At 36.6% G+C, this 26045-nt stretch overlaps 2 protein-coding genes across 4 annotated transcripts; both read left to right on the plus strand.

Annotated features, from left to right (window-relative positions):
* Positions 1-263: 263 nt before the first annotated feature.
* On the plus strand, positions 264-13275 carry LOC131151985 (CASP-like protein 5B3). 3 transcript variants are annotated; one of them, XM_058103527.1, is made up of 4 exons: positions 270-368; positions 529-811; positions 11927-12059; positions 12237-12708. In XM_058103527.1, exons 2-4 carry the CDS (start codon positions 681-683, stop codon positions 12429-12431), a joined length of 459 nt encoding a protein of 152 aa, XP_057959510.1. In that variant the 5' UTR covers positions 270-368; positions 529-680; the 3' UTR covers positions 12432-12708. The 3 variants fall into 3 exon arrangements, with proteins under 3 accessions (XP_057959509.1, XP_057959510.1, XP_057959511.1); XM_058103526.1 differs by having other exon boundaries at positions 264-811; XM_058103528.1 differs by lacking the exon at positions 12237-12708 and adding an exon at positions 12714-13275 and having other exon boundaries at positions 323-811.
* A 766-nt stretch (positions 13276-14041) lies between these two features.
* LOC131151248 (WAT1-related protein At4g08300-like) lies at positions 14042-19513 on the plus strand. Its single transcript, XM_058102502.1, has 8 exons — positions 14042-14091; positions 17282-17521; positions 17904-17966; positions 18041-18157; positions 18251-18482; positions 18694-18852; positions 18948-19099; positions 19220-19513. The coding sequence occupies exons 1-8, from the start codon at positions 14042-14044 to the stop codon at positions 19392-19394; spliced, it is 1188 nt and encodes a 395-aa protein (XP_057958485.1). The 3' UTR covers positions 19395-19513.
* The last annotated feature ends 6532 nt before the right edge of the window (positions 19514-26045 follow it).

Here is a 26045-nt window from a genome sequence, read left to right on the forward strand (position 1 = left end):
TACATAAAAAAAAAAAAGGAGGAAAAAAAAAGAAAGAACTGTGATTGGCACTAAAAAATAAAAGCCAACGAGAGCTTACCTTTCTCCTCACACTAACGAATGCTGAATTTAACTTCTTTTTTTTCCCTCCCGTATAAAGTAATAATTACAAGAATAAAGTTCTTATTTAATATTGTGAAAAAAATAAAAATACAGTGACAACAGCACCTTATAGATATATATATATATATATATATATATATATATATATATATATTGACACTATTTTTATATTTTTGTATATTGTATTTTTTATTGACGGTAGTGGGCGTTGTTGGGCCGGGTCTGTTTACGGCTCCTCGCGCAGGCCAGTTGACTGTTGATGTCAGGTAGGTGGTTGAGATTAAGAAGCGATTGCGAATTTGCTCTCGCGTTTGGTTTGGTAATCACAGATAGGGCGTGCTTAGGTGGTTTAATTTAATTTCCACTTGCGCCTCTTCATGTTGCTGTCATTTGCTCTTTATACTCCCATTTCTGATTACGTTTCAGATTCCATACTCTCTCTGGGGTGCCGGATTTCTCGGGTGTTCTTTTTCTCTCTTCTAAGACTTTTTGAATGCTCTGATGATTTTGATTAATGGGCTGTGTTTGCTTTGAGCCATTGAGAATCTGAAATTCCCCTACGATTTGGAGAGAAAAAAATGAACCATTTTCCTGGGACTCCAGGGACTTTATCTGGGCTTGTTCTCAGGATTTCACAGTCCTTCTTTGCAATTGGTTCGACTGCTTCTATGGCAACTGCTTCTGGCTTCTTCAATATCACAGCTTTCTGGTATTTTTTCTTCTTCCCCAACAAATCAACATTTGGCTTCACAATTCCTTTTTTGAGTACTTTTATTCCTTGGGCGTGCCTATGATTCGTTTTCTTTTTAAATCTAACTGATAACTTTTTTATTTAGTGTTCAAGTATAGTTAGATTTATTTCATTCTGAAGATATCAAATAGCATGTTTTGGAATGTGCCATTTCACAGGTGAAAATTCTGAATTTATTGGTGCTATTTAAAGACCATGAGGGATTGGGACTTGATAAGAATTAGATCAGAGGATCTTGGTATGGTAGCTGGGTGTGAAATTCTTAGATTTTCGATGTGTGTACATGTGCGTGCATGATGGTGGTTTGATGAATAGAAGAAAGAGGAATGACTTGAGATTCTGCTGCAAATTGGAACTATGATCTCTTTTCACCTAGGGAACAAGTTTTTTGTATCCTTTTATGTTTTTGGGCAAACTAGTTCATCCTGTCTCTGGTGAAGTGAATACATTTTACCACAAACTGATGTGTATCTTTTGAAGATTTTTTTTTTTTTTTTTGTAGAAATTCTCATTAATGACCTTGAAAAACTCTGAATCCAATCTCTTCTTATGTATTTTTTTCTGTTAGAAAATTGCATTCCTTCTCTATCACTTCTCCCAAATTGCTAAATACTGCCAGATGTGGACATCAACTGTTGGTTCTCTAAACACCAAATGTTTATACCCTGTATTACTTGGGAGGATAAACATTAAACTCAAGCACACCTGCAGTTATTTTGCCAATTAGATGTTGGCAGTCAGGATGTTGGGAAGTGATCCACGAGCAACAATCACACAAGCAAAAAATTACGCAACACAAAATACGAGACCAGATTTACATGGTTTGGTCCACTGTGACCTACGTCCACGGGAGAACACAAAATCCACTATAAACGCCGGGAGAATTATACAAGGAGAAGGAGGAGGCTACTGCCCTCAACTCCTCTCTCACTTTCTCTACAAGGATTCACTCTGCCTCACACACAACACACCACACCTCTCTGCAATCTCACAATACAACTCTCAGCTCTCTCACAATGCAACCCTCTGCATGCACTCACACATAGCTCTCTGCTGCACACAATACAGCACCGCTTAACTGCTGCAACTCACCACACTTGCCACACACAATTACAAACATATATATATACACATAGGAGAGGGAAAAAGTCAAATAAGGCAGTTGTAATTCAACATGGTAGGCAGATTGTTGGTGGCCGTCCATCTCCTGCTTCAACAATTGCGGCTGGGTGGTGCGGCTGCCGACACCCATACGAGCCACACATCCTAACAATCTCCACCTTGACGAGTGTCAATTCCCCAGTCCACAGTTCTACCTTGATACGAATTTGATCAAGGCAAGTCTTCGTAACTTAGTTCAAACTTCTGAACCATACAAAGAGTACCGCGTTCTTCATCAGCAAACCGAACTCATCTGTTCGTTTCTGACGATGTACCGCTATCATCATCTGAGGTCAAACCACCAACCACTGTGGTTCTCATCAACTGATACAGCCCACAAGACTCCTTCCCAGTAAATATCATTGAGTCACGTCGGGTCACTTCCATAGCTCCACTTGCGATAGAGATTTGACAACCCTTAGAATCCAACCAACTAAGGGAGATCACATTTCTTCGCATCCTTGGAACAAAGTTAACAACATCCAAAATACAGACCGCTCCAACAAGCGTCTTCAGCTTCACAAATCCAATCCCTCTAACATCGCATGAAGACCCATCACCGAGTGATACCATACCGCAAACTTCTTTGAAAGAATGAAAAAAATCTTTCTCAAAGCAGACATGAACTAAACTCCCAGAGTCCAAAACCTATCCATCATCGTTTGGACTGCCATGAGCATTCATGTTCTTTCTCATCAATTTCCGGCACTCTCTCTTCATATGGCCATGCTTCTTGCAGTATCAACACTGCACATTCCTTTAACTGATTTGTTGATGTGAGCTACTCACTGTTACAAAGACCTCGTCATTACCATGCCATGTGGCATGCTCCAATACATTGACACTATCTCGTATCTTCTTTTCTTCTTCGTATCTTTTTCGATCTTCACAGTCATTCTTGAAGTGCCCTTTTTTATCACACCAGTAACATACGACCTTGCTCGTATCTCGTCCTCTTGATTTTGAACGCCATTGTTTACCCCTGAGCTTTCGATCTTTGCTTCTTCCTTGTCTCTCACTATTAGCTACCAAAGCTTGCTCACGAGACGTCACAATCGGCTTTCTTAACGTCTCAGAATCTTGAAGTGATGTCATCACATCATCTAACTTTAAGGTATCCTTTCCCATGAGCAACGCAGTTACCAGACCATCAAATGAAGCTGGTAGAGATGACAATGGTAGAAGCGCCTTATCCTCTTCATCAATTTTTACGCCGAGACTCAACAACTGGGTCAAAATCTTGTTGTAATCATTTGTATGATCAAAAAGACTACTTCCCTCGTTCATTTGAAGTTGATAAAGTTTCTTCTTCAAAAACAATTTATTGGTAAGGGATTTCGACATATACCTTTGCTCCAGTTTCTTCCAGAGCTCCATCGGTGAGGTTTCTTCTAACACCTAATATTTAACTTCATTTTCCAGACACAATCGGATTGTGTTGATTGTCTTCATCTCTAATTCGGTCTAATCATCATCTTTGAAATCATTTGGCTTCTTCCCAATCAACGGTTTGATCAAGCCTTGATGAACCAAAATATCTTTCGCCATGCTCTGCCATAAACTGAAGTTATTCTGCCCATCAAACTTCTCCACCTCAAACTTTGAAGTGTCAATTCCTACCATTTTGCTTCGAATCTCAATAAACGGACACCGACAATGGCTCTGAAACGGCCGAAAACCTTAGAAATAGTTCAAACCGTTTGAAAAACCGACCCGAAATGGCTCCGAAAAACCCGGTCAAACTGGTCAACAAAAGTCAACTCTCCATTAACTATAGCAGAATATTCTCTCTGTTAACGAAATATTCCTAACGGCGTTAACGGCCACTAACGTCGTTTGCTGACGTGGCGCTGTGGTCCCCACTTGCTTACGTGTCCTGGGGCCCACATGCTAACATGGGTGTGGGTTCCGGCTACTTACGTGGCACTGTTCGAACTGCTGACATGTCATTGTCCCCCGCTGATGTGGCTGCTAACTATACAGCTGACTCAACGCTGATGTGGCGTGATAACGTGGCTGGCACGTGCTGATGTGGCGCTGACTCGGCACTTATGTGGCTGTTGATGTCAGCGTCTTCAGCCTCTGAATGGGCACCGGACTTTCACCGGCACATGGGCGCGCGTGACGCTCTTTCCCAATCAAATGCCGACGCGTGAGGGCACGAGGGAGCGCATGGCAACGCAGTCTTTCTGCCGATTGCGTGTATGAGCGCGTGCGGCTTCATCCAAGCGCTGTTCGAGCTCCGGTTACCGCCGTTGGCTTCGTCTCAACGAGAGGATTCTTTTGGTTGTCTCTAAACTGAGTTTTGAACTACTAGGCAGAGGCTTAAATTTGGGAATTTTGCTTCGAGCTGGCGATTTTGCTCCAACCTCGCTCTGATACCATTTGTTAGGAAGTGATCCAGGAACAACAATTGCACAAGCAAAAAATTACGCAACACAAAATACGAGACCATATTTACGTGGTTCAGTCCACTGTGACCTACGTCCACGGGAGAGGACAAAATCCACTATAATCGTTGGAGAATTATACAAGGAGCGAAGGAGGAGGCTACTGCCCTCAACTCCTCTCTCACTCTCTACAAGGATTCACTCTGCCTCACACACAACACACCACACCTCTCTGCAATCTCACAATATAGCTCTCAGCTCTCTCACAATGCAACTCTCTGCATGCACAGACACACAACTCTCTGCTGCACACAATACAGCACCACTCAACTGCTGCAACTCGCCACACTTGCCATACACAATTACAAACATATATATATACACATGGGAGGGGGAAGAAGTCAAATAAGGCAGCTGTAATTCAACATGGTAGGCAGATTGTTGGTGGCCGTCCATCTCCAACTTCAACAATTGCAGCTGGGTGGTGTGGCTGCCGACACCCATACAAGCCACACATCCTAACACAGGATTAATCAACCTCGTAGAATTGTGTGGAAACCCAAACATTTAACTGAAGGCTTACCTTTAATCCTAGCAAACTCAACAAAGAAACTTTCTTAATATCCTTGATACCTCAAAAGGATACTACATCATAAAAATTATAATTGTTGCCGCATAAAGCAGGAACAAAAGGAAATTTCAGAGTCTTCATAAGCTTCAAGTGGTTGTACGATGTCAATTCCCTCGTCCATGATACTAAGGCACCATCAGCGTTGTGATTTTGTGTATTATTAGTATTTTGTTGAGACTGCATGTTATTTGTATCTTTGTGATTGTATTTGTTCATATTTAGCATACGTCTTAATGACTAATTAGGATTGCCTCTTTATTCTTGGGAGAACTACACCTTCTTCTACATTGTAACTTAATATTGCAATGACATAGCCACATTCATATTTTTATGATATCATTGCAGGGTTCTTTTGACGGAATTTTTTTTTTCTCCCCACCCATGGCTTTCTTCACCAAATTCTTTAGTTTTTTTGCTCGATTTTTTCTCTACCACCACCATCATTGGCTTTGTCTTCGCTTAATCTTCCCTCACTGTAAAAATAAACCAAATCCACCTCAGTACGCCCCACTTGAAGTTACTATGGTCCATTTCATGTACTCACGTGCCAGCTGATAATCTGCACTCAGATTACGTCATGTTTTCCTTGCAGTGGCTGATGATTCTTCATTTCCAGACTCCGGCCAATTAGAGTGCAACATGTCAAATAGTTGTCATCACTATTCCAAACACTACTACGCCTCCAATCATCTTCTCCCTGACACTGATTGACTCTGACTGCCAGCTCCATCGCAGATTGTATTCCTTAATAGCCGCACCCAGGATCCTCCTACAACTGCAGATTTCCGTCCTCTACAATACATTGTGAAGCTCCCTACCTCCATCAGTGCTAATGGTGGCACTTTGGTGACCTGAGACCTTCCCCAGTTCCACTGGCGCTATCTGTTTTTCCAGATCTTCTACTTTTTATCATGTGTTCCACCAGTGTGATATTGTTTTGGATAGTAGCAATTAAAATGACTAGGCAAATCAAATGTCAGTTTTATTTATTGGACGTAAAGTTGGACGTAGAAAACTACAAGGAAACTGAGATTCTTTCACCATTAGCGAAGGACTCGTTATAAGATTATGTATTGGTTCGTTAACACTTCTACTCCATTTATTCACTCTTCTTTCAAAATTTTGAATTGGGACAGAGGCTTGAGACTTTTTGGAAATTTGATATAATAACTGTCCTAGGGATGTTGCTTTACAGTTTCAGTTAGGATCCAAGAGTCTAGACAACCTATTATTGAGTTCTATTCTCAGGTTAGTGATCTTTGGGATCAATTTTTTCAAGTTGATCCTACCCTTTCCGATAACTTGTGTGCTAATGTCTTTGCTAAGTATTGGATCAATGACCGAGCATTCATTTTATGATAGTTATTCAGTATGATTTTGAGCACACTAGGGCATCTCTCTTGCATCGGTCACATCTTCTTTCCTTAGAAGTAGCTTCTTTGAGAGGAAATTCATTAGGAGACTCATCGTATGATGTCTTTCTCCAATATGGTCATGGCTACTCCATCTACTTCTGGGCCTACCGACATTGTTGCTTTTTCTACCGCCTGCCCTCCTTTCTTTATCACATGGTTTTAAGAGAATGGATGTCATGTCATCACTATCCTTGGGAGAAAGCTAAGGATGCTAGAGATGCCTAGTTCCTCTCATAGAAGTGGTGCTCCCAACCAAACTACTGCAATAACTTCTACTGCATCATTAGCTTCTGAGACCTCTAGTGCATCAGAATCTCTCTTTTTGTACTGTATCTGATATTGAATAGATTATTAGCCATGTTTTGTCTTGTTCTACCACAGCGCTATCTGTCACACAACCATTCATGGTATATTAGTCCTACCTTTTGCAATCATATAACTTCTAATTCTTTTTTATTTTTGTTGACTTTAGTGTGATCCCAAGAGGGGTGAATTGGGTTTTAAAACATTTCGGCTAATTTAAACATATGCACCGATTCACCACAGTTCATATCTCATTTATAATGCAAACGTGTATAGAAAATGATTAAGCTATCAGCACAGACATACACGTGTACAACATATCTCATTTAAATTAAATGTGTGCATGCGAATAATTATAACAGTGGACAAGCAAGCATACACATATGGAAATTAAAGTACAGTAATTAAATGAAATAGAGAGAGAGAGAGAGAGAGAGAGAGAGAGAGAGAGAGAGTGAGAGAGTGACACACGATATTTGTTATTGAGGTTTGGCCAAACCAGCCTATGTCCCCGCCTTGGGCATACCCCCCAAGGATTACACTATACCCGCTCACTTAAACAAGCGGAGCAGAAGCCGTTTACATCCTCTCCTTATGGGGCGAGAAAAACCCCAACTCAATTACTAGGCTGAGCCGAACTAGTCTCACTTACGGGGCTAAGACTCCTCAGTTCAATTTCCGAGTTGAACCGAACTGGTCTCACTTACGGGGCTGAGACTTCCCAGTTCAATTAACGGGCTAAACCCAACCAGTACAATAAAAATCATTTTTGTATAAAGTAATGCTTCTAAAAATACAAGTTAAGATGTACACATTTAAGCTCAAATAAATGCATTCTCTAAAGATATGAAATAATGCTCAGTAGAGTAAAGGGTGTTTTTCTAAAAATGATTTTGCACAAAACAAAAATACAAACATTTTATATTCAATGTGCAAATCAAAGCAAGAATGTATTTCTCCAACATTATATTTACCATGGAAATATGTGGAGAAATCTCAGAACTAAACTCTAAAAAAGTTTTTCAAATATGCAAGTAAGAGAGAGTAAAACACTTGAAAATAAATGCCCAAATAAATGTTCTCTTCAAAGAGATTTTCAAAATAATTAATGGAAGAGAATGGAGAGTATAAAATATAACCCCAAAAAGATTTTGCAGTAAAAATATGTTTTGGGGGAACTTTGATTAGGATAAAATTAGAGAGAAAAGATTGGCTAAGCAAAGTTGCTAATCTGAGTTATGGAGGGGGTATTTATAGATTTTCTGGAAATCTGATCATTGAGGGACACGCTCAGTATTTTAGAAAAGATTAATTAAATTTTAATGACATTTTAGTGCTTCAAAATATTTCCAACCGAGAGGATTGGTTGACCATTTTTAAGGTTCGGTCGACCATCTCACTAAGTTTGGTCAACCGGGGAATTTTTGAACTATAGGTTTGGTCAACTGTCCAAAGGCAATTCTGAACCCTCCGAGATTCGGTCAACCAAATTGAGTTTGGTTGACCCAACTTTATGAACTTCAGTCGACCAAGTCCTTTTGAACTTGTTGATTCGGTCGACCAGGGCGTTCGAACTTCCCATGTGTCCGTTCGGTCGACCAGGACGTTGTTTTACATTTCTAGTCAATTGACCAAAGGGTCAAACTGTTGACACCAGAGAGGTTCGGTCGACCGTAGGGCCCTGAGTATAAGGGTTCGGTCGACTGAACATGCCAATTTGATGATTAATTTTAAGACAATAAGGCACATTTTTTTACAAAAATGAGGGTCCTAAGGTTAGTCTAAGTCCTTTGAGCATATACCCTAAAAATCCAGCGTCGGTTGACCTAAAGTCTACCAAAGTCATCCCTAAGGTCTGTCTACGGTTCTGTCTAAGCATACATTCATATCATGCATGTAGATGCAATATATTACAGACCATATAGAAAAATAACTGCATATACAACTGAAACATTATGTCTTCTTCTTCCTTCTTTGCCCTTTGACTCCATGGAATACGCCAAATTTATGCTTTAAGACCTACCTTGGCTTACATGTTCTCTTGATCTTATGTGTGACTTGAATAATACGTATTCACGCACTAAAACATACACATAAGAAACTTGCGGTTTTTCATTATCAAAACTAGGGATCGGACTTAAAAAACCAACAATTTTCTCATTAATAGTCTCTTACTCATGCCTCTTCTATTATGTTTCCATTGGTTCAAAGATGGCGGTTAGTCATATTGGGACTTTTTCCACATTTTCTTTATTTGTGACTGATACATATCTTGTCCTTGGTTGGCCACCTTGTTGAGATAGTTAAATTTTCTAACCATGGTTGTCATGTGCAGGATCCTTGGATGGGTCAGCTTCTTGGGATAGGTGGTGGGTTGTGTGTATGAGCTCCCTTCTCACGTTTACCCAATGGTTCTTCCGCATTGTTCATTTCGGCTACCACACCATCTAATACTTGGCATTCTTGCCTTGCACATGCTTCTTTATCTCATGTTCAATTTTTAACATTAAAGTATAAATTAAGGATCAAACATATTTGCAATAAGTTAGGCATAGCACCTATAGAAGATAATATAAGAGAGCGACGGCTTGGATGAGCCAAGTAATGCACCAGTGAGAGGAGTGAGTTAATTGTTGTTAACGATAGTTGTTAGATTACCACTTTACCTAAAAGCTTGAGCTTTTAGGTTGTGGACCAACAATGTATATCAAGCTATAAGACTCCCTCACACGCACTGCCCCACAATACATGGAGAGATAAACAAATGATAAATACCCATTACAGGGAATACAATTATTTTTTTAAACACCGCATAATAAACACAAAAAACAAGCCTAGAACCTAGGACCTCCTAGTAACCAACTTTGATACCATGTTAGATTACCACTTCACCTAAAAGCTTAAGCTTTTAAGCTTTTAGGTTGTGAGCCAACAATGTATATCAAGTTTTAACAATAGTAGAAAGGGTAAAGGTAGACCTAAAATAACTTAGAATGAGATAGTGAGAGAGGATTTAATAGCTCTTAAGCTAGCTGATAGAAATGCGCTTGATCGTGTGAATTGGCGAAAAAGGATTATATAGCCGACCCCACTAGTGGGACTGAAGGCTTGTTGTTATTGTTGTTGTTGTATTCATCAAGGCATACTCCGACTACATCAGGTGGCTTCACCTTACCATCTTGAGTTTGAGGGAGATTATTGAAAATTTGTGTATCATTATATTCTTGAGATTTTGTGTAGTATTAGTAACTTTGTGATTGTATTTGTCCATATTTAGCATCCACAGTCTTAATGACTGAGTAGGCTTCCTTATAATTCCTGGGCCCCCTCCACTCTATACTTGCCCTTCTTGCATGTTGTGAATTAACACGGTAATTGCAGAGCCACATTCATTTTTTCAATCAACAAACCTCAAGTGATTTGCGAATTCATATGTTTTGGATGCAACTGAACTAACTTCCATAGTCTTCTAGAAGGATACTCCACAGCCAACACAAAAAGCTGGGGATTATATTAAAGCTTCCCAAAGAGCCAATTATATAGAATAAAAACTTTGCGGTCGATACAAGTGCAACCCAACTGATAATTTGTCTTGGAAATTTTAAGTGCAAGCGCCTAACATATTCACATCAATAAGCTTCCAGCTGACTATACCGCAAGCTGTCTGTAGACTTACTTTAATAGCACATTTTGGACAATTTTTTTTTTTTTTTCCCCTGATAATTTCTAAACAACCCTTGGGCCAAATGGACATTTTTTTGAGATTTTCCTTCTCTAATGAAAGCTGTTTGACCCTATTTACATGCTTGTCTTACTAATCACAGTATATAATCTTATTGTTCTTGAGCATGAACCGATAGATGGACATAGGAACAACGTAAAATAATTGTATCAGTATCATGATGTCAACACAAAGTAATGGTGAAATATAGAAACTGCATTGATCTTTAAATGCAATTATCCCTGGCTTAAATGAAAGAGATATTGAAGTCATATGTAACTTTTTAGTTTCTCCCCCCTTAATAATTACATAAATTTCTTTTTTGATTCTATCATGTTTCTCTGACCTGATGGCTGATGTATAGTGCAATTTTTACGGTCCAGTGATTCAGGTTTGTTGAAGCTTGATATACATTGTTGGATTGCTATCTAATAGATTAATTTTTTAAGGTAAAATGGTAATTTAACATGGTATCAAAGCTGTTGTTGCGACAGGGTCCTAGGTTCTTGTTGCCCACATTTATTGTGTGGTGGTTAAAATTTATCTTATTCCCTGTAATGGGTGTTATTTATCATTTGTTTATCTCCAGTCTCCAAGTGCAATCAGGCTGCTCATAGTGGGGAGTGTTAAAGGTTGATATACATTGTTGATTAACAATCTAACAGCTTAAGCTTTTAGATGAAGTGGTAATATATCAGGATCAATAATATTATTGTAGGTAAGGAGCTTTTTTGTTCTTCTCTTGAAGGGAAACCTATGACCTTCTCCTGGAGAGAAATCAATACTCAATCATGTTGTTATTAGCTTTCCAGTGCAGCACATTTGTACCTAGTTTATGCAACAGTTTGGCTTGGCTGCATATTTTGCTATTTTGCTCTATTGGTGGTGCTGATTTCTTTAGCCATTAAAGAAGTACAGTTCTCTCTCACTCTCTGGAGTTCCTCGCACCTTGGTTGCACTTTGAACTGCATCAGTTTTGACTTGTCCAGTCATGACTTTTTGGTCATTTACTCATGATCAAACCAGCCCAGCTGAGTTTCCGTCCTCTCAGTTGACACTTTATTCATTAGCCAACTTCCATTTTTACACCCTTACTATGGAAAACAATGCTAGTGGCTTTTCTTCCCTCAGTTTTCATTTTCCTGGAAATAAAAATACCTCATTTCTGCTGCTCTTTTATGTGGCAGTGAACTAGTGAAGTGGACAAACCATAAGAAAATGAAGAAGAAAAAACACCCCAGAAAAAAATGAAAAAAAAATAATAATAATTTTTAATCTTTTTAAAGTGTCCTTTTGATTTGTTTACTTGGCTGCTTTATTGGGCTACATTAAATATAGAAATTTCCCCATTCAATAGCTGCTTGGAGTTTTGCAATTCTGCGGTTAATTATTGTTGAAATCATGTATCCTCACCTAGAAGATGTTAAAGTGAAGCCTTTGCTGCTTTTGCAGCTATCTGGTCGCTTCAATGGGTTTGCAAATAATCTGGAGCTCTGGGCTTGCATTCTTGGATGCTTATGCCTTGATGAAGAAAAAGGCTGTCAACAGTCCTGTCCTGGTCAGCCTTGTTGCAGTTGGAGACTGGGTCAGCCTCTCTAAATCCCTACAGTATAAATTCTCTCACAATTTTTTTTTTTTAAATGATTAATATATATATATATATATATATATATATATATTTTTTCATTTCACTAGTTTGTTTTTTGTTTGTTTGTTTGTTTGTTTTTTATTATAGCATTTGAATTTAATGAAATTTCAACAGGTTATAGCAACGTTGTCTCTTGCAGCTGCTTCTGCCTCAGCTGGCATAACAGTATTGTACTTTAGTGACATAGGGGGCTGCAACTATGGAGGGGATTGCCCAAAATACCAAATGTCGGTTGCCTTGGCATTCCTAAGCTGGATAATGATTGCCCTATCTGCTTTACTTTTGTTTTGGATTTTGGCTTCTGATTAGGGCTATAGTTTTGGCTCTCTCTCTCTCTCAATTGTTAAACCCAACTGCAACCCCCCACCCCCCCCCCCAAAAAACAAAACAAAAAAAAAAAAAAAGGAAAAAAGAACGCTAGTATTGATATATAGTGTAAACAGAGAAGAAACAAGAAAATTTAGCATTAGAATACTGGATCAGGATGTACTTTCATCTCCTTGTTCAAAACTTGCATTTTCTTTGCCATTCTTCTGTGAGCAAAATCATTTTGAATCAACTGGAATTGATTGATTGATTAAACACATACAGCTCTGTGCTCAAGTTTTGATCCGTAAACAAACGTCAAGTCATCCTTACCTTCCTCCGGCTTATCACGAGCAGTCTGTTCAGGATTCCAAATTCAATGGCGGAAAGTGAAATGACATCTTAAACCAAATATTTGTTTCCGTTGAACTTACTAGTGTTGTCTGTCTCATGTTAGGGTTGTATTCCCCTAAGATATAAAGATTGCTAACAGCGGACATTGCATTAAGCCTTCTGCAGCCTTGCATCTGGATAGCTTTAATCTGCAAGCTTCCTGGAACTGGATTAATGAGATTCTTCGACAATGATTGGAATTGTTTCCAGTGACATACTGTACTAGAAAGAAACAGCCATCAGTGAAAATTAGCAGGGAAGCATTTGAACATGGAGGATGCTTTGCTGACACATGGAAAAACGAAATGAAAGAAATTTAATCCGTCAAAGGAACTGCAGGACCATTCCCCATACGCTCTTCGTGAAGGATCGTTGACAAACAAATTATATAAAGAAGCAATGTTAGAATGCTACTTTCTCCTAATTTTAATTTAATTTAATTTGGCTCATTGAATCTCGTTTTTGTTTTCATTTTTAAAAGCCAAGTTCCTTTAAAAGTCAAACTAAGAATGGTATGTGTCCTTAAATTAGGCATTTGAGGTTATAATTTTCTTGCAAGGTACAAATCTAAGCACCACAAATTGATCATGCGTGTTTACCCAATTCATTGAAACATATGAAGACACCCTTTTGGCAATTTTTCTTACCCACCTACAGGTTGAATGCAGTGAGGGATTTAACTAGTTCACTCTTTTAAGGATAAGATTAAGGAGTGACAGTGAATGATATTGGGGAAGGGTGGAAGAATGGCATCTGGACGGATGCGTGATGAACACGAAAAGGGAACCGCTATTCCACTCAGTGTGTTCCTTATTTCAGAAGAAAGAAATGAAGGATAAAAGATAGACAATCAAGCTTCGTGCCTCTGCTTATTGAATGGCAACCAGAGGAATGATGTAGCCAGCAACAACCGTGATGAAGTAAAGGCAAAATCTTCGTTTGCAAAGAAAAAGGTGCAGAATGAAGGAAAGAAAGGAGAGCACTTGCCAACTTAGCCAAGTGGGAGCAGCCTATTCTGCTTCTGCAAGACCCCACTGAGAAGGCTGCTGATAATGCCAGTTTGTTTGGAATATCTAATTGACACCATCCTGATTTGCCATCTCCCCATCACAGACTCACTCAAATTGATCCTACTGAGTAAAAGCAACAGAAAAAAAAAAAAAAAAAAAAAGCCAATATATTGATTATTCCAATATGCATATCTGCTATTGGCACGAAAGATGGCCAACATTATCTTGTCACATTCACCAACAAGATGTATGCAGGACAGGTAGGTAACTGGAAGAACAATTCTTATTCTCATCAACAAGATAAAGTGAAATGTTTTGACAGCTTCACTAAGAAAATTCTAAAATGCAGCAGTTAGGGATGTGCTCCATTCAGTTGGATATAAGGTTGCATTTGGTTAGCACAATGTCTACTCTTAGGTAGTTAAAATAGAAAGAATTTATTAGTTTGTACATATATATATATATATATATATATATAATCCTAAAAGTAAATGACAATCTAAGGTAACATCTGGTTTACGGAATGTCTATTCTCAGGAGTAAACTAATTTTAGGAATTATTTGGAATCACTTTTGTAGAAGTACTTTTCACAAGATGTGCTAAACTAGAAAAATGTCGAAAGTTATAAGTGGTGTTTGGTTGTGTTTAAAATAAGCAGTAGTTGGACACTTACTTTTATTATAGGGTACTCTAAGATTATTTTTAAATATATTTTAAATTAAAAATATTAATATTTTTTTAATTAACAATTTCATTACAATTATTTTAATTATTTATAAATAAAATTTAAATATTTCCCATTAAAACATAATGTAGGATTATAATTTTTTAATTAATAATGATATTGTTATTATTTTATATTTATAACATATCACTATCATATTAATTTAAATTAATAAATAATTATTGTTCAAACCATAATTTAATTATAATAGATAATATTTATTTTTAAATATATTTTAAATAAAAATATTAATATTTTTATGACTAAAAATGTAAATGATAATTATATTTATTTTAATTAAAATTTAAATATTTTCTATTGACTAAAATAATATAATAGTATTTATTAATCAAAAATAATCTTGTTTTTAATGTATATTTATAACATATTATTATCACATTCATTTATGTTAAAAATAGTATTAATAACTTAATTAAAAATTTTAATATACTTAATATTAATTTAAATTTATAGATGATTTTTTTATTAATTCCAGAATTTAATTATGTTTTATTAATAATCAATAGGTTGTAATGCAAGATAAAATAATATATGATTAGTTTTCAATTAAAAAATTAATTAATAGTTATTTTTACTATTATTTTAATTAATATTAAAATATTGCTATTAAGTAAAAAAATATTTTTTTATTAATAATATCTTGTTCTTAATACATACTTATAAGATATGATTATCATATTCATTTATGTTAAAGTAGTATTATAAACCAAATTATTAATTTTAATTTTTAATATTAATTTGAATTAATAGATGATTTTTCTTCTTTATTCCGAAATTTAATTATGTTTGATTGATAATTAATATATTATAATATATAGTAAAATAATATATGATTACCTTATAATGCATTTTTAAAATTATAAAATAGTCACTAGAGTTTCTTAAATTTACAAAATTGACCTCAACAGTGAACAGCATCACTTATTAGTCAAAAGTTAGCTTCACAAAATTCTCTTCAATAGTTTTCAAAAAAGTGATTTTAGAAAAGCACTTATTGCATCTCTTAAATAGTTCTCAAAAAAGTGATTCTAGAAAAACACTTATTGCAATAAGTATTTGTTGCAGTATGATCCAAACTCTACCTTTTTCTTTTTCTTTTTTTTGTAAAAGTGCTTATTTTAAGTGATGAGTTATAAGCACTTTTTTAAGTGCTCCCAAACAGGGGCTTAGTAGATTAGTCACAATTAATTATACAAAAAATTATAATTTTATTTTAAAACAAATAATAATTTGAAACATTTTATGAGTACATAATAACAAATAGGTAAGGATTAACTATTCCCAAATTTCATTATGAGAATGTTTATTTTGTATGTTGAATGAAATAATTAAGAATATATAAGGAATAACTATTCAGTTGATTTTTGAAATTTAAACTATATTCCATCTTATTTCAATGAATAGCTATTTCACTATATTCCATCTTATTCCAATGAATAGCTATTTCACCTAATCACACTTTTATGTATCTATAACAAAGAATATATAAGGAATAACTGTTCTAAAATTTCACTAGGAATTTGTGTTCTTTTCCTATTTCATGTTGGAGGGAACAACTATTACCCCTATTCCCAAATTTCTATTGTATTGCTTATTCTTAATAATAGCTAAACAAACCGGATATATACAAATAAAAAAAAAAAAAGATTCCTCTTAGACAGTTTTTACGTGTTCCACTGAGGGATTAATTTCCTAGTCAAGAAGATGTTATGAAGCATATTCAGTAAATCAAACCAGTAGATTTAAGCCATTCTTATATCCCACAGAAAAATGGGTGAAAATTATTTACCACATTGTGAAGAAAAATTATTATAAAAATAAATAGGGAAAATGTTGCAGAATAGAAAATGTTTCAATGCACGTTATAATGTCATTTTCCTTAAAATGTTATTTGTCCCTACCAGATCGGTGTGTATTGAGTCAGCAAAATACGTTTTCAGGATACAATGAAGCGCAAAATATAATATGATATTAGTTTGTGTTATACAAAAACGAACAATTGATTACAAACACCCTTAGAAGAATCTAAACAAATTTTTGAAATTTTGTTTCTGCAGAAAACAGAACCCATAATTGAATAGACAATTACATCTTTTTAAATTTAAATAATCAGTTAAATAATTATTTTATTAATTGTCACTTGCCAAATGAAAATATGTCTGTTAAATTATTTATACGGTTCATATCGCACCACTTGATCTTATAAAAAATATAAGATTAATTTTAAGTCATCTGATCATGATACTTGTGTACCAATAAAATGGGCCACTAGCGCTCTACAACCCATGCCACGTGCTCACTAGAGCGTATTAACACTATCTTAGGGTGCACTAAAGTATACACTAATATTATTTCTTAATCAACTTTAAGATTTATTAATAACTTTTCTTTTTTCACTCTTTTTAATGTGGGACAACCCATAAATATTTTAGTGAATAAGATTTTGAAAAACCATAAAATCGATTATTTTAAAAAATATTTCAACACATATTTCCTTAAGCATTACATGACAAATTTGGTAAATTATTAGAAACTTTTTGTAACGATCTTCTTTTTCTGCAATTTTAAGCAAACGCGAAAGAGAATGATTCGTTTCTCATGTCAGCAATCAGGCTACAAAGTGGAAACCAAATCAAGAACATGGCATAAGGTAGTAATATTCTGCAACCCAACTTTCGTATAAATGCACCTTGTACTCCTTCAGCCTGTTAATAAAAGAAAGCAAGGGATTGGAGGAGATGGCACCAGAGGCATGTAGCCTTATGAGCATTTACAGGAGGTTCAAGCCACAGTTCTTCATGGTTCTGTCCCAGATGGGCTATACTTTTCTCTATTTTATCACAGAAGCCTCCTTCAATCATGGGATGAATCCTCATGTCTACATTACTTACAGACACATTTTAGCTGGTTTTGTCATGTTGCCCTTCGCCTATTTTCTTGAAAGGTACATAAAGATGTATATATTACACTATAACGTGAAAGTAACAGTGAGGCTAGAGTTGCTTTTATTCTCATTTTAATACTTGAGCTCTTTATGGACAGAACAGTTCTGACTACGTAACTACATGTATATTTTGTCAGTCTGGGTTATTTCATATAGACATACCGCGGATAATTTGTAAAAACTGTATGCAATTTACATTTTTAATCAGTTAACTGTATCCTCTTTTTCTGAACTTTAAACGAGAAAGGCCAAATGAATTGGGATCTTTGTCTGCAATTAACCTGTGCTTATCATTAGTTATGGCTTTCTAAATTGGTTATTGCTCAAAACATGCATAGAATAAGATGTGTAGCGCTACTGATCATTCTTCTTTTTTCTGCAGAAAAGCAAGGCCAAAGCTCACGTTAGCCCTTTTCTTGGAGATTTTCATTCTTTCACTTCTTGGGTAGGGATTAATAAAAGTTTTGCCTAAAACTAACATATACAAATATTTAGCTAAACAGCATCTGCTGATTGCAGGGTGAGTTTGACACTAAACATGTATTTTGCGAGCTTTAAATACACCTCTCCAACCTTCCTTTCATCAATGGTCAACACCATAGCTTCCCTAACCTTTGTATTTGCAGTTGTACTCAGGTATTGGGGTGTCGCTCTGACTGATTCCATTTATTACTCGTAATATAAAATTTCATGACTATTTTATCAGTTTAATTTCAAGAATGGAAGCAGGTTGGAGGTTCTTGATCTTCGAAGGCCTCGTGGAATAGCAAAAATTGCTGGAACCTTGGTTTCCTTAGCTGGGGTCATGATTATGACATTGTATAAAGGTCACCTCATAAGAAATCTATGGCATCCTCTAATCCACATCAAAAGTAGCACAATGACTCATGAAAACTGGTTCAAGGGTTCAGTTCTTACAGTAGCAAGCTGCATAACATGGTCAATATGGTATATCATGCAGGTTTTCAACCTCAACTCTGTGTTTCTGTTCTCGTTGTTCTTGCACTGGAATATTTTTGTTCCAGGAGTTTGCAAGCCAAGATTAAATAAACCAAATGCAAAAAACATAAGATTATGCAATTTATGAAAGACTTGTATTAGAAGTTATAAGAATTCATACATAGAACTGTTTGGCATATGTATGTTACAAATAGTTATACTGAAAATTTTAGGCAATTACATTGAAGAGATATCCTGCACAACTCTCGTTAACTACATGGATGAACTTTGTTGGGGGAGCACAATCAGCGGTCTTCACCATATTTGTAGAGCATAAACGAGCAGCTTGGACAGTTGGTTTAAACATTGATTTATGGTCCATCATATATGCTGTAAGTGGGAATTCTCCATACTCAAATATCAAGTGAAATGAAATTCAGGTTTTTAACTAATTAGGTTCTAAAATTAAAGACGATAAACATGGCAGGGGGTGGTATGCTCCGGATTAATAATCTTCCTTCAGTTGTGGTGCACAGAAGAAAAAGGCCCAGTTTTTGTGACCATGTTTAATCCCCTTTCCACAATACTAGTGGCGTTTCTAGCATACTTTGCCCTTGGTGAAAAACTTTACATGGGCAGGTAAATCAAAATATGTGGGTGTGTGTGTGCGTGTGTGTGTGTTTGTGTGCGTGCAATTTCATTGTCAACTACCAGCCCAAAGGATTGCATGACTTTAAAAGTTTATCCATGGTTTGCTAGCATAACAGGGGGAGTAATTGTGATTGTTGGCCTATACTTGCTATTATGGGGCAAAGAAGGTGATCAAGAAGTTTGCATCAAGTCAAGGAAGCAGGATCAAAACCCTCGCGAAGAGGAAAAAGACCTCAAGATTCAAATAGCTACACAAGAGGATGTACTCAAAGGTGGAACTTAGAAATACTTACGGTAGCCCAGATAATGAAGGGCTCCAACATTGATTATCATATTTGTATAATAAACTACTAGACAATTAGAAATGAAATGCTCCAAGGCACAAAGGATCGCACTTCTCTTAGCATGAAATTTGCCCCCACCAAACAATCTGCCAACAAGTTCTACAGGACTCTATGATACAGTGGAGGCTTTTGATTGTTTGTAGATTGAACATTTGAAAATAATTTAAATATTCTACTTCAGAAATAAGCTATTCAAAATGAAAGAAATGTGTGACTTTAGTATACAAATTTTCAAAAAGTAATTGTAGAAGAAATGGATGCATGAAAGATGGTGCAATATATTTAAATGGATGAAGCATTTTTTTCATCCAATCAATTTATTTCTACGAATTTGAAGTTAGCTTCTATTTTTCTACAGATCTCTATATCTTCAAATTTAAATTTTATTTTGTAGATTTTGAATGACCATAATAAAATTGATGACCTAAATAAGTCAATGAGACATACTAAAAGGATAGCCTATGTTATAAAAAAATGGAATTTCGCGTTACTAGAACCATGGCCCAAAGTAGTATTAAAGCCCACCTTGGCACGCCCTTGAACGTTCATGCTGCAACTGCATAGAGTTAAGTGCTCTACTAAATCAATACAATATGCCACTAGTGCCTTAGACATGAAGTTGTACCACCCTACTTGAATCTAATGGAGCTGCATAAAGGAAAAATTACACTCTGAAGGGAATGATGAATTCTAGATTAATAAGTTCAAGAATATATAATAACTTGTGGGGAGAATAGAATACCTTATAAGAAAATAGGTAAAATACTTCACAAACTTTGGAGGGCGTCCCATAAGTCCTTAAACCAATAAGAACTTGAAGCACATGTGTGCAACCCATATTTAATCTAGAACTAAGATTGGCTTCAACTCAAACCTAAATTAATGCTCTATCTATTAATGTTCTATTTTGTTTTTCTTTCTACCACTCTATTTTGTCGCAGTGTATAAGTTGCAAATGTTTCATGTACTATGCCTACAATGTTTCACTATATAATGAAAATGATATTCACGTTTATTTTCATACGTAAGACACTAATCTTGTTATCACAAAAATGACCAACTTTATTTAGTACTTCAAATTTATGCAATAGCTCATTTTTACTATGTAACAATACTTAGGAAAATCATCAATAGGAGTAACAAGTATTTCTTTCCTCTACATGTTGAAGTGTCTTGCAAATAACACATCAATATGAATTGAGTTGTTAAAAAAATGAGTCTTATGTAGTCTAAGACATATTTCTTTTGTTATTTTAGCATGTGCACATACCTACACTTGGACAGAATAAATTTTTTCCTTTCAAATTCAAGTTTAAAACCATGCTTAATTAAGAGAGTAAGAAAAAGTAGACATTAATAAGAGCCAATTTTTCTATAAGTAAACTTTAAGCCCATTGTTTCACCGTTGCACACATGACTCATTGCAGTTGAGTCTATCCACCAAAAACCACCTTGTACATACTTGCTTCAAAACTACAACCATTTTTTTTTTTTTTCAAAAAGCCGGAACTCACTGTTAGCTTTGGTGCAATCCCAAGAGGGGGGTGAATTGAAATTTTAAAATTTGTTCCCTAAGTCAATCCACTAATCTAGCAATAATATTACGCAACCTAAAGGCAATCTAAGTATGTATGAAATTGCATATATGATATATTAACCAAATTCAATACACACACTACAATTTCAGTATTTCTCAACAAGATACAATACCGTGTCTGTAACGCTCCGAACCCAACAATGGGACCCAAGGGTGAAAAAGTAACATAACCTGTCCCTGTATCATACAATACCAAGATAAAGTACAATGGATAATGGTCCGACCCCATGGGGTTTCCAAGCACCCTAAACACATACATATCACAAATATACAATGGAAGACAAATCTTTTATACACATTCTGTACTATAGCAGAGTTTATACAAAGGAGTCAAACTCCATAAAATACAGCACAAACCCAGGTGGCAGCCAGAACTCCTAAATGATCGCCCAACATAAGCTTAGGACTTACCCAGGTACTTCCCGTAGTACACCGACCACTACGCTCCTACACCAGGAAGTTAGCTCCAGTTACCCAAAGGACTTGAAAAATATGTACGTACAGCAGGGGTGAGACACCTCTCAATAAGGCAGATACAGGTTATATCGGTGTGTGGCATTTGAGTATTATCATAACAGCAAAACAAACACAGTTAAATGCAGTTCCAGTACTAGTTTCAAAACAGTGCGTACATGCACGCACACACACATGATCAACCCAGTGTCGTCACACCCTTTGGCCCATAGCGAACCCCAGGCTCCCATGGTATTGTACTGGTACTAACTGGTGAATCCACACCCTTGGGTGATCAGCCGATAAGGCTCATGCCCTCGGATATAGAGCCGAAAACTCTTACCAAACATGGCTAGCAATTTCATACGCCCTCGGATATAGAGCCGAACACTCACAATACCTGGAACAACTCATAACCCAGTTCCGATTGCATTCCACCAAAACACAACCATGCATGCTTATATAACCAGACAAACCACACCCATTTGGTAATCCAAAAATCATGATTTTCCAAACATGTACAGTTTAAATAAAGTCAAGGCACGGTCATCCCTATTATGTAGTATAAATCACCATATACATATGGTTTCCAACAAAACCAGGGATATAACCCAATGCCCCCTTTTTTCCCAAAACAGTAACATGAAAAAACTCATAATTTTACCCGTTAGATCCCCCCCAAATGAGTAATCAAAACGCACACTGTAACGACCCGAATAATAATGGGATTTAAATAATAAAGAGGAAGGGAAATTGAGACAGTAACAGAAAGAGGAAGTCAACTTCGTCGACAAATACAGGGGATTCGTCGACGAGGGTTTAAGAGAATTCGTCGATGAAGACTAAATTTCATCAATGAAGAAATACTGAAAGAGGTTTTGAGCCGACTGAATTTTGTCGATAAGGACTGAATTTCGTCGACGAAATTATTAATGGAATCGTCGACAAATGACGTGGCTCGTCAACGAATCTAGTTCTATAAATATCAAAAATTCATATTTTTACATTCCAATTAAGAAATCTCTCCTCTCTCTCTCTCTCTCTCTCTCTCTCTCTCTCTCTCTCTCTCTCCCCCCCCCCCCCTTCGGTTCTCTCTCTCTCTTTCGTTGATTTTAGGCTAAATTTACGTCGGATCGACAATCCGAAGCCACCATGACGCTTTTGGGGAAGTTCTCTCCAAATCTACCGGAGCGGATTGTTGGTGAAAGCAAGTTGGAAATCATCCCTGAGTTGAGGTAAGGCTTTTTAAGCCAAATTTGGTCTTACGATAGTTATAGGAAATGATATACGCATGAAAATACTGAAGTTTAATACTGAGAGTTTTCATTTTCAGGGTATTGGTCAGGAAATCCTACGGGTGTTAGACTAGAATATTTTGGGGGCTTTCTCAATAGCCAGGTAAGGGGATAAACTAAGCTAGTTCTTTTTAAGAAAATGTATGTATTTATAGTATTTGATTTCAGAAAATAAGTATATTTATATATAATTTATATTTAGGAAAATACTGTTGAAAATGATGGTATGTTGAATATGCGAAAAACCTATTAGTGTGACATGAGTAGAAATTAATTTGAAATACTGTTTTTGGGAATGTGATTATGATACGAATTTTTATAATGAAAAACCAGCGTACAGGCCAAGATTTTATATGTTTTGCCGATGTACGGGCCGTGCTATGTGTATGATTTTCCAGCGTACGGGCTGAGCTATGTATATGATTTGCAGACGTACGGGCTGAACTATGAATGTGATTTGCCAGCGTATGGGCTGTGCTATGATATGATTTTCTGGCATACGGGCCGAGCTATGGATGTGATTGCCAGCGTACGGACTATGCTATGATTTGTTGGCGTACGGGCCGAGCTATGGTAAACTATGAAATACCGGCGTACGGGCCAATGATTTTCATGATATACGTATTTATGCAAAATGATATGATTGATTTGAAAATTAATGATATGAAATATTCATGTATCACAGTTTCAGTATATGTTATATGATATTAGAACCTAGTTGGCTTGATCTAGGCTAGCACTTGCACGGTACCGTTTCTATGTGTCCATGGTCTTCGTGATCATGATATTTTTGTTAACGCTGCTGTACGAAGTGGTGTGAGATTGGATGGTCGATGTGGTTTTTAAGAAGTGTGTGTGATCACCCCTGGTGTAAAACCAAGTCAGGCAGACCCATCAAACTTATAGATTGTACTTTTGACTTGGCAGTGGTCGGCTAATCATTGTTAGGTCCCGCCTTCCGGCCACAAAACCCAGTCATGTGGGGGTAATACATGACAACAACCAACTAACCTACCAGGAATGTTTTTATATTATTATTATATGAGATGAATTATGTTTATGAAAATGCAGTATGTTCTGCCATGTTTTGATGATAATATATGTTTTCCCAGATTTGATAAAACAATTACTGAATATGTTCTGTATGGTATATGTATGACACAGAATACTTATGTTGCCACATACTGGTATTAGTTTATTTCCCTTACTGAGAGGTGTCTCACCCCAAAATTTTATAAACTTTTCAAAAGCCCCTAATAAGAGAGTGGGAAAAGCCCCGCTGATCTAGAGTTGTTTGTCTTCCCTCTTTGAAGGGTAAGTTTTAGTAGGGACAGTCGGATTTTGTAGGGAATGTTCCTAGATTTTATTTCGGGATATATATACTGAAATACAGTGGATATAGTGGCTCTAGTATTTATGGTATTATAATGGATGATTTTGTATTTATGATAGTATGATTGTGTATTTACTGATGCTTAGGCTTTGTTTATATGTTCTGATGTATCCTTGGTACCCACGGGTCCAAGTAGATTATGATCTGCTGAGCTGGGATATGTGATATTGTATTTATTGTAAAAAAAAAAAAAAAAAAGGTGGAAATTAGGCAGGTCATCACATACACACGACCGCGAACCACAATTTTACCAAGTTCGATTTAAAAAATAACCGACATAAACTGAATCCCCTTACCTTTTCCCAAATGACAAATCCCGAACTCCAAGGCCCTTAACAATGAACCAAGTTCCAAAATCTACAAAGCATAGAACAGACAATGCTCACAACCCTATTCTCTACACAACTATTGAATCAGAACTAAAAACTAAGCCTTACCTCGATTTTGGGCCAAAACCCGAGAATGCCCGAAACGAAAATTCGATCTGTAGAACTTGTAGAGAATCCTCCCCTAATCCTCGTGGTAACGTCAGATTATCAATTCTAGCAACGTACGGCGAAGAAATCTAGAGAGAGAGTGTGTATGATGAGTTTCTAGAGAGATAAATAGAGAATTTGAGATTTCTTAGCTGAGAAGTAATGAAAATATCTATTTATAGCCCTTTGACTCAGCCACTCCTCGTTGACGAATGGTGTCCTCGTCGACGAGGCCACATAGACAACTCGTCAATGAGACAATGGCCTTTTCGACAAACTTGATATTACCGATTTCCTTAACCCCTTGGCTTCTCCTCGTCGACGAGCCTCTAAATTTCTTCGATGAGCAACACAAGGTTTTCGTTAATGAACTCTAGCTTCGTCGACGAATCCACCTCAATTACCAATTTACCCCTCTCTTAATTAATTAAACCCATATATCACGGTTTGGGTTCTTACAACCTCTCCTCTTTACAAAAATTTCGTCCTCAAAATTTTCTATCTCTTATTCATAAACTCAAGCACAAACACGCAACTTTAGAACGAAACTGGCGACTACTACAACGCAACCCCATCACAATATATACATACCCTCACTTGTGGCGGAGGAACACCATGGTTACAAACATAAACTGACTTAGGAGTTCACAAATACACACACTCCCCAAGATTAACCATCTATTCGAATATAAAGTAGGGTAATGTACATTACTCAGAACAACTGTGGATACTTCCAGCATATTTTTTGCTTCCAATTCCTAAGAATCTTTCTCAACCTCGTGATTCCGCCACAATACCTTCACCTAAGGTATGTCCTTGGTACGTAGCTTCTAAACTTTACGGTCCAGAATCTAAACAGGTACCTCCTCATACGCTAAAGTGTCCCCAATTTTCAAGTCCTCATAACTAATTACATGTGAAGGATCTAACACGTACCTCCTCAACATGGATATGTGAAATACATCGTGGATCCTCGAGAAAGCTGGAGGTAGTACAATCTTATAGGCTACCAGACCCACTCGTTCAAGAATCTTGAATGGTCCAATATACCTCAGGCTCAACTTGTCCTTCCTTCCAAATCTCATCACCCCTTTCATCGGAGCGATCCTCAGAAATACTTTACCCCCCACCTCAAACGCTAACTCTAACTCACGGTGGCAAACGTCTGCATAGCTCTTCTGTCGAATCTAAGCTGATTTAATCCTTTCTTGGATCAAACCCACCTTCTCAGATGCCTGCTACACAAGTTCAGGTCCTAACACCTAACGTTCACCTATATCACTCCAATATAAAGTAGATCAACACCTTCAACCATATAAAGCCTCGAACGGTGCCATCCCGATACTAGCCTGGAAGCTGTTGTTATAAGCGAACTC

The sequence above is a fragment of the Malania oleifera genome, chromosome 3 (assembly GCF_029873635.1).
Source record: "Malania oleifera isolate guangnan ecotype guangnan chromosome 3, ASM2987363v1, whole genome shotgun sequence".
In the NCBI taxonomy this organism is placed as follows: domain Eukaryota; kingdom Viridiplantae; phylum Streptophyta; class Magnoliopsida; order Santalales; family Ximeniaceae; genus Malania; species Malania oleifera.